This window comes from Schistocerca piceifrons, chromosome 5 (assembly GCF_021461385.2).
Source record: "Schistocerca piceifrons isolate TAMUIC-IGC-003096 chromosome 5, iqSchPice1.1, whole genome shotgun sequence".
Classification (NCBI taxonomy): Eukaryota; Metazoa; Arthropoda; class Insecta; order Orthoptera; family Acrididae; genus Schistocerca; species Schistocerca piceifrons.
In genome coordinates this window covers 415,278,271-415,288,320 of record NC_060142.1, presented here as the reverse complement: position 1 = coordinate 415,288,320, position 10,050 = coordinate 415,278,271, and the positions used below count along the sequence as shown (strand labels likewise).

Sequence of the window (10,050 nt, the reverse complement as noted above, 5' to 3'; positions counted from 1 at the left end):
CTAGGGAATGATTGAAGAGGGTTGGATGGAGGAGGGTGTGGGATGAGTGGCGCGGGTGGGAGGGGGAGGGGGTCTGGGAGGGGGGCGGGCGGTCGCCGGGCCCCAGGGTGGAAGCACGCCGGGGCTCGCCAAGGAGAACAAATGAAGGGGAGAACGCGGCCGGGGAAGGAGGTCCGCTGCTGCTGCCTCCGCTGCCGCCGCCGCCGCCAGGCTCGACGCATTCCGGGACACGGCCAGCGGGGAGCACTTTGCGTGAGTACGCGGCGCGGGCATTGATCCGCCACGCCACGCTACGCCGGACGGTCCGCGCGCCGCAGCCACGCACTCGAACCTCGCCGGGGGCAGCGCCGGGCCCGGCGCCGGCGCGCCGCCCACGTCGTTGCCAGATGTCGCCCCCGCCACCGCTGCCGGCCGCCCGCTGTGCGCCGCGCGCTCCACAGAAATCGTCAGGTCCCGCTCTGCCTGTGCGAGCACGCGATCGCCGAAGCGCTGGCGAGACAGAGGCGCGGACCGAGCCATACGCGCAGGGTCAGCTGACGAGTGCACCCTTCCTGCCATCTAGCTGGCGCCTAGTCCCAGCAGAAACGGGGCCCAAGACTTTTATTTGTCACTCGCTTCTCGGTACAAGACCCACCTCCTACTTTCTCACAGTCTCTGTGCCTGACCACCTAGCTCGGAGCAGCCGAAGCTGGCAACCATCAATCTCAGCGTCCACACGCACCGTTGCCCGTGTCCGCCGGTGGAAGCGAGCCATTTCTTTTACTCTTTTGCATTTTTTGTTGAAGCGCTTTTTTACTTATTTGAAATAAAATAGCAGTCTCTTTAAATGGAAACACAATTAAATTATAAGCGTAGCGTTCCGCTGCCGTCCTCTATGTTAAATAATTCCTCAGGGTATCTTATCGCATTGTCGATAGGTAACATTATCCGACGTTTTGGCCACGACTGCAAATGGCTGTTTCGTAATTTAGAGGGAAAAAAAGGGACACGGTGAGGCTCTGTCGGCAAATACCCCTCTATTTGTGATCGAATCGTTGGCTCTGAGACACCATACTTGATTATGTGTTAGTTGTAGAGTAATCGGATTAAGCTACATCTAATTTGTTGGCTATAATATAAGTAGAACTACAGGTTTACAGTGTCTTATATAACAATACACCGGCATTGTTTAAAATACTATTTTATATTGCCGTACAGTTGTAAAGACATCTTTTCGTAAGAATTACCGATCACTAGGCTAATGTATGTATATGCAATTAAACAGTGTGTTTCCTTTATGGTGATACATACTATCAAAGATAGTGGAGAAGGGTACAGGAATCAATTTGAGATAACCGACCCTAGTCTGAACCGACCGAGTTCAAAGTTATAAGTGATAGTCGTTCTGATACCTCTGACAGTGGACCTCTTCTTCTGAAAGCTCTTTGCTTTTCACTCTTTGGGAGGACCTAGTAGACCAAAGCAAGAAAAAAATTATCCAGTAAACATGGGCTCTAAAATGCACGCCTTAAGAGCTATGAGCACTTGTTCAGTAGAAGAGATTTGTTTCATAGTAGCAAAGACCTCGTAGCTCGTAAGGAATGCACTTTAGAGCCCACGTATACGGGACATTTTCTCTTCTTTTGTTCCACCCTACCCCGACGCCCCCTTCCTAAAACATGGGAAGCAAAGAGCGTGCAGTAGAAGAGGTCCGCTGTCAGAGATATCAGAACGATTGTCGCGTTTGACGTTGTACTTAGTCTTTTGCACATTATGGTTCCTTACCTCAAACTGATACGTTTACCCTTTCCCATCACGCCTAAAACACTGTAACATCATCACGGAAACACCCTGGATATATTGTCAAAGTGTCTGGAGTTAATAGTCAAATAATATTTGTGTATTGTCCTGTTTCTTCTTTCACCCTACGGACTCTCACGTTTTGCTGCGTATCGACTTGCCCTTAGTGTTGCCTAGTGTATAGGTATTCTTTGTAAGTTGTTCTTAGTGATTTCCTCTGCTAATTTGTTTGGATGGATCCATTGATCAACGTCCTAAATGGCTTCGTATGTTTGGTCTTGTGTATCTGTCATGTGTCCTTAAAGTTTTTGTAATTTCCACAGAAGAGGACTGTATTTTCTGCGGTCCCTAGTTTCCAACATCTGCAATTTGATGTCTGAGGTATAATCACGCGGTGTTAAGTGCGCGAGGTAATAAGGGTTGTCCAGATAAGAAGTGCAACATGGAGTATCGAAGGCACTGTCTCTCTCTTGACACCGTATCGAGATCCTAAACTGAGGCAGCCATTCTGGCAGACGAATTAAAGCAGCAGCTCGTTATACCTTGGTGCAGTCATTGCAGTTTTATTAGTGACTGCTGCATTTTCTTGCATTGAAAGTGAGAACCTGGCAACCTCATACGCTTTGATTACACATGTAAAGTAACAAGAAGCTCTCCCAATGGTAAATAAGTATCTTATTATGTTATTGCTCTGTACTCCGTCGGTCTGTCGGTCAGTACTATTGCTAAGACCCTCTTGGTCATGCGTTCAAACACAGGGTGAGTCAGGTTTTTTTTTCTGTATGTGAAGAATTCGAAAGTCGCACCGTGGTCTACATTGAACTCGATTATTTAGTTCTAAAACCGGAAGAAGTAGTTAAGGGCATACCAGAGGTGACGGAAGTATTCCCCTAGCAGCAATTGCTGTGCTCTCTACACGTCCATCCGTACCTTGTAAACCACCATAAAATGTATTGTACAGGGCATATACTGTTGTGTCATACATGATTGTTTCTTCCCATTTCTTTCGCGTGTGGAGCACGAGAAGAATTTGTTTGGATGGATCCATTGATCAACGTCCTTAATGGCTTCGTATGTTTGGTCTTGTGTATCTGTCATGTGTCCTTAAAGTTTTGTAATTTCCGCAGAAGAGGACTGTATTTTCTGCGGTCCCTAGTTTCCAACATCTGCAATTTGATGTCTGAACTCAAATGCTAGCCTCGTATTCGCAATTTAGACGAGAACGATACGTGGAGATGTGAAGAATTTCAGTCAGATCTAAAGGCCGTAAATTCAAGTAAATACCTAGGAATTACAGTTACGAACAACTTAAATTCGAAGGAACACATAGAAAGTGTTGTGGGGAAGGCTACCCAAGGACTGCGTTTTATTGGCAGGACACTTAGGAAATGTGACAGATCTACAAAGGAACTGCCTACATTACGCTTGTCCGTCCTCTTTTAGAATAGTGCTGCTCAGTGTGAGATCCTTACCAGATAGGATTGACGGAGTACATCGAAAAAGTTCAAAGAAAGGCAGCGCGTTTTGAATTATCGCGAAACTGGGGAGAGAGTGTCACTGAAATCATACAGGATTTGGGATGGACATCATTAAAACAAAGGCGTTTTTCGTGGCGGAGGAATCTTCTCACGAAATTCCATTCACCAACTTTCTCCTCCGAATCCGAAAATATTTTGTTGACGCCGACCTACATGGGGAGAAATGATCACGATGATAAAGTAGGGGAAATCAGAGCTCGTACGGAAACATATAGCTGTTCGTTCTTTCCGCGCACTATACGAGATTGGAATAATAGACTCTCATGAAGGTGGTTCGATGAACCGTCTGTCAGGCACTTCAATTTGATTTGCGGAGTATCCGTGTAGATGTAGACATTCTTCACTTAATATTGATTCTAAAAACTTTGCAAGTAGCTTTTCGTTGGATAATTGGCCACTTCTACAGGCGTCTGCTAGTTCACGTTTTTCAGCGTTTTAGGGACGCTCTTAAATGAAACAAACCTGTGATCACTCGTGCTACCGTTCTTTGTACACGTTCAATATCCTCCGTTAGTAACACCTGGTATGATCTCACGCAACTAAGCAAATTCTAAAATGATATACATGATTTTTTTGTACGGAGCTTATTCTGCAGACGTCATCCTTAATAGTTTTTGGTGCACACTGTTTTACATATCTCTTATTATTTTCCTTTTCGCTTTCAGACATCTACACATTTTTAAATGAGAGTAAAATTGACAGATTATCACTTTTAACGAAAGAAAAGGCAACAACAGATTCTAAAGATGATATAAATGTCCTAATCGAAGACATAATGAGCTGCTGCTTTATTTCGTCTGCGACAATAGCTACCCAACTGTAGGGTCACGATAACGTGACAACAGAGACATCTTTCGGTGCCTTCGGTAGTCCAGGGTCCCAGTTTCTGCTGGGGCTGCAAGCCTGTTCAATACACAAATGGTCATCGTCCAAGATTCTCCAACCTACACATCTACAACCTGCAAACCAATGTGGAGGGCGTGGTAAAGTATATTTCCCGCTGTGGCACATATCAACACTTCCATTCGCGTAAGGAGCGAGGGAAAGATTATTGTTTACACGCATCAATGCGCGCTGCAAATTAGCTTATCTTGTTTCCTGGTCCCTACGGAAACGATGAGTAGGGAGGTGTAGAACATTCCTAGATTGACCACTTAATACTGCTTCTTGAAGCGTAATAAGTAGACTTTCGCGGGATATTTGGCGTGTTTCATACTTACATTTTTACTTCATATTAGTGTTTCTCCCCTATCCATTCGCGTCTGGAGAGATTGAAGGGCTACTGTTGAAATGCCTCTGAGCACGTTGCAGTTAGCGCATACGATCGCTGCGAGAACGGTATCTGTAAGAGTTGTAATTTATTCCTAGACTAGCTGAGTACTCGACGTTGTCCAGGCATGCATTTACTCCAGTCTTCTATCAGTTCATCTCCTCCGTCCCTCTCTCGTTCCATCTTCTGCCCTCTCTGTCCATATCCTCCACCTCTCTCTCTCTGTCCACCTTCTCTATCCTCTGTCCATATGCTCCTTTCCCCTCAGTCTATCTTCTCCTTGCCTCTTCAGTCCATCTCCTCCTACCCCCTATATCTCCTCCTCATATTTCCTCTTCAGCTCATCATCTCCTCCCCTCTCTCTGTACACCTCATCCTCCTCTGTTCTCTGTCCCTGTCTTTCTCGATCCTCTCCTTTCTCGATGTGTACCAAATTTGATTGAAACGGGTTCAGTGATTAACGAGGAAACGCCCGCCATTGACTGTAAATTACGTTTCATTTATTTTACACGATCATGATTTCGTCTTCACAGCTACTCTCAAGTGCATGTTAAAATGGTACAATGTATCTGACCCATCTACGCGGCGTGTCATCGTCGAGAAAAAATATTTCTGCTCTGTAAGATAAGAAATATGTTTTTTCGGCGGTGACACGTCAGGTAGAGAGGTCAGATGTATTGTAGCATTTCAACGTGCGCTAAAGAATGGCTGTAAATGCGAAATCATGATTGTGTAAAATAAATAACAGTAATTTACAGTCAAGTGTCAGAAATTTCTTTCAAAAAGTTCTACGTAACTACGGTTCCCCAAGAAGGAAAAACATTTCGGGATATAGTTAGTGCCTTTCTTTCAGAGTTTCCTAGTTCATGCTTTACGACACGCTCTCCAGCGAGTCAAACAAAACCTGTGATCGTTGTTGCTCCTCTTCTCCCCACATGTTCAAAAACCCCAGAGCATAATAGCGCACCCAGGACTTAAGTTAGAAAAGGCAGGGGCGAGAGAGCAACTCATCTTAGTTTTTCGGTGAAGAGAGATAGTTGTACCAATTCACGAAAAATAGCTCTGGGTATATTCGTTCGTCAGTACCCACCACATTTTATTCAATTTGTGATGACTGGAAAAACTTCCCAAGCCAAGATCGTCAAACAAGCGTATCATTGGATGACCGATTTCCAAAGAGCTGCTCTTTCACCATCGGATCTTGTTTTAAAATTTTTACAACATGCTGTAAAAAAATTTTAAAGCATCAAATCCGATGATGACAGCACAGCTCTGTCGAAACTGGTCGTCCAATAAAATGCCAGTTTAGCGGTCTTGGCTTGTGAAGTTGTCTTCAGTTATCGCACACTGCAGATAATCCCCACACTGTCGGTGTCAGAAATATATTTCTTCAGTCATATACACAACTGATACGCCTGTTTCACTGGACACGATGCAAGTTAGATTGGCGCTGGTGTATTTTATAGAGGGGAGGAGTGGAGTCGGAAGGGAGTTGCCTCTTGCTGGTACGCCCTTGGTCGAGCAATAGTGGAATTAAAGCTAACACAGGAGCTTATCAACAAACATTCTTACCACGCACTATTCGCGAATGGAACAGGGAAGGGGGCGTCAGTTAGTCGCACCGGAAGTACCTTTCGGCACACACATTCAGGTGGCTGGCAGAGTGTTGATGCCGATGTACATATTGCAGGATGTGCAACACGAGTTTTTAGCAGGCAATGTACCGTGTAGACTGACTGCATTTTCCCAGTACCCTACGAAAGAACCGAAGTCTGTCACCTGCTTTATCTACGACTGAGTCTATGTGATCATCCAGTTTCATTTCCTCATAAACTGAGGCACTTAGGTATTTACACCAGGTGCAGTGAAAAGAAAATAGATGGAAAACAAGTAAGTAAACTGTTTATTATTTCAAAAGTAATCGCCATAACTGTTAATTCATTTATACCACTGTGGAACAAGATGGTCAATGCCTTCATGGAATGGTGTTGTGGAAGCAAGATTGTATCCAGGCGTATACCTCTTCGCCCGAAGCAAATCTACAACCACGAATTTCTTTCTTGGGGACCCCAAAAATACGGAAACTCGCATTGTGAGAGATCGGAACTGCATGGATGAAGTGTAAGTGCTTCCCAGCGAAATTTCTGCAGCGGAGTCGGAACTGCCTAGGTACCTGCACTTGTGGCTCACTGGTATGTTAGTTACTGTTTTGTGAATTGTACAGTTTCACGTTTTTGAGGATTTAAAGTAAGTTGCCAATATCTGCACCACTTTGAAAAGTTACCGAGATCTCCCTGGATATTTCTGTACCCTTTTTCAGATACTACTTCATCATACATAATTGCATCACCTGCAAAAAGTAAATCGTTAGCGTTAATATTGTCTACCATCTCATTAATTCATAATACGAATAGTAATGGACAAACCCGATTTCTTCAGGGGCACACTTGAAGTTATGCCCACTTCTGTCGATCATTCTCTAAAATAACGTGTTGCTACCTCCTTTCCAAGAAATCATAAATTCAACGACAATTTTATTTTGTTACGCCACATGATGTTCCTTTCATTAATAGCCGTTGTTGTGGTACTGCGTCAGGAGGTTTTCGAAAGTCAACAAATACCTGTTTGCATAGATCCATGGGTATCAAGATATCCTGTGAGAAGTGCGCGAATTTGCGCTCATGGAATCGAGTACGGTGGAAATAGTTTTATCGTGGAACATTACGCCAAAGAATCATGGAATAGCTAAACAACAAGTCAGATTTCATGTCCTTCAGCTGCCAGTAACGATTTGTAGCACAAGCCGCTGAAGATGGTCAGTGCGCCCGAAATCATTTTACATAGACAATCAGTGCTAGGCAGTGCGTGGTTGCTGCCATTATAGCATACCTCATGCAGAAGCGGCTGCCTTGTTCTCTCTGTCCATAATGGACAAAATAATTACGAAATATCTTCAGTATATGTTCTATATAATTAACTCCTTTGTAAATTTTAAGCGTATTCGAACAGAGGTGATTTTTTTTTCGTGGCTGTTTTGTTGGTTTGGTGTTTCTTTCAGTACTACAATATTTCACAGAATATTGTACATTAGTCTTGTTATCCGTACGGCCACTGTCCGTAGCTAGTTGCTGCATCTTCTTTATCCCATATCTTCACGGGGTCAGCATGTTAATCTAGATTTGGGTAGAAGATGGCTGCATGTCTTCTTGCCGCTGCTCCTCCCCCAGGAAAGACTTTGTGTACATCATCTTATGTGACCCCTGTGCAGGCTTGTGAACGTTTGAGAATCGTGTAACTCGGCGGTTGGTGGGTACCAGACCGGTATTCTCTTATTCAGATGTGAGAAACCACCTAAAACCCACATCCAGGCGGGGCGCACACAGGCCCCCGTCGTTAATTCACCCGGCGGATTCAGTCCGGAGCTGGCGTGCTTCCGTGAATTCCGGCAGCGGTGTGCTAATGCGTGCAGTTATCTGAATGGGGCGTATTCCGAGAACCATACACAGTAAAACCACTGATGTGGTGCCGAAGGATCCACATAGCCTACGTAAGACACTTCTCTGCCCAGCATCAGTGAGACGAGGCCGAGAGAAGTGTCTGCTTAGATTACCTGGAACCTTCGGCAACACCTCACTGTGTGTGGATCTCGAAATATGCCCCATAGATACCACGAACAAATACAGAATTGCTAGGCACTGTTTAAAGATGGCGAAACCAGATAAGGTTCACACAATAACTGGTGTACTGATACAGAAGAAACGTCACTGGCGTTTGAATACGTAGACTGCACGGCTTCCTCCATGACATAAGGGAGCGGATGAGAATGGAACATATCGATCCCAGCCGCGGTGTGGTACATTTCTTAACCGGACATGGACCTTATGCCACGCACTTAAACCGCGTGAATCTGAGACAGACGCCTACGCGCACATGTGGGGAAGAAGGTTCCCCAGAACACACTGTCTTTTTCTGCGGACAATACGAAAACAATAGACATCCATTACACTTGGACTACACAGAAACAGACATACACATATACACAGCAATAAGAGACGAACAACAATGGGTCCAACTAAACGCATTGACAAATAGTATTTCAAAAACAATACAAGAGGGATACCTGTGGACACGACATAACGAAGACGCCTGCATGCAACGTAGCAACAATCTTCAGCGATTGGCAGCGACACTCGCAGTGATAGCAAAAACAGTGACACTGAAGACGAACATGAGGAGGGAAACGAGATATAAATTGGATATAATAGCAAATAAGCGTAATGTACTGGTGATCTAGCCAAGAAAGAACCAAATGTTGTACATGGATGAGCACCTAAAGTTAATGCAGAGGATTAGCAACATTATTTCTCTGCTAATAACCAAACTTCTTTGTTGTGACTGGTGTTAACAGCTCGAAGAAACAATCCGAGGTATCCACCGCCAGTCACAATCGCTGATGACACTAACAAATCTCCCTTTTATCCTATCATCTTCTTCTTTAAAGAACAAAATTTTATTTATATTTCAACCTTAAATCTTTGTTATTTAAAAAAAATCTTTTTCTTTGTAAAATGTTGTAGATAAAAACAAAAGATAATAAAACTACAGTAAGATGTACAACCTGTTTTAAAACATCAGGTAACAATCTGTAATTTGACAATAAATAAATTAGTTAATTATCCAGATAGGTAGCTGTCATCTACATATATTGCGTGTTTTCCTGTTAGGGCATCGTCGCTTATTCTCCAGTGACAAATCAGTGTTAGTCGGCTTCTAAATCGAACAGGTATCCCCTACTTTTCATCTTCAGCACTGTGTCCCCGCAAAAACAGACTCGGATAACCAAAGAACTGTTCTGAGCGCAGCCTCTGCCAGAAGTGCTGACTGCTCGTGTTTCCCACTTGAATCCGGCGACTAAGCGCTAAAGTAAAGTCGTACGCTATTGTTGCTTGAGGTATCTAGCAGGGATTTAGCTACCTACTCGGAAATGTTAATACTTTTTTGAACATGTTTATGTATTTTTACTATGAAAAACTGTGAAGTCTGTGCCTTAAGCCATCCTCTACCTTGTAAGTGGTAAGTGATGTAAAATCTTTTAGTGTCGTTAACAAAGAGAGAGCAATTGAATAGGATATAACTCGGTCGGTCCTCCGATGAACTCCTCTCGAATAGCGCCAAGGAAGCCATCAGGAGGTTACCATAAACACTCGCACATGTCTTCGTTATACAAGGTGTTTCAAAAAGAATGACCTCGTTTCGAAACTCCATATTTATTGGTAAAAACATGTTACAAATATGGGTTAAATTGCAAAATACTTACAAAATTTTAAAGCTATTACAAACGCTCTACATGTCCACCACCATCAGCACAAACATCTTTTTACATTTTTACCACTGTTAATTTTCAGTGATGGAGCAACTTTTCATGTTAGCGATAACGTGCGCGTATAGGGACTCCAGAATCCC

At 43.8% G+C, this 10,050-nt stretch overlaps 1 protein-coding gene across 1 annotated transcript; it reads right to left on the bottom strand.

Moving 5' to 3' along the window:
• On the bottom strand, nt 1-519 carry LOC124799044 (forkhead box protein L2-like). Its single transcript, XM_047262582.1, has one exon. The coding sequence runs from the start codon at nt 517-519 to the stop codon at nt 1-3; it is 519 nt and encodes a 172-aa protein (XP_047118538.1).
• Nucleotides 520-10,050: the final 9,531 nt, after the last annotated feature.

What these genes read in the sequence shown, in the direction of transcription:
- LOC124799044 (XM_047262582.1), bottom strand. Translation starts at nt 519, where the DNA reads ATGGCTCGGTCCGCGCCTCTGTCTCGCCAGCGCTTCGGCGATCGCGTG.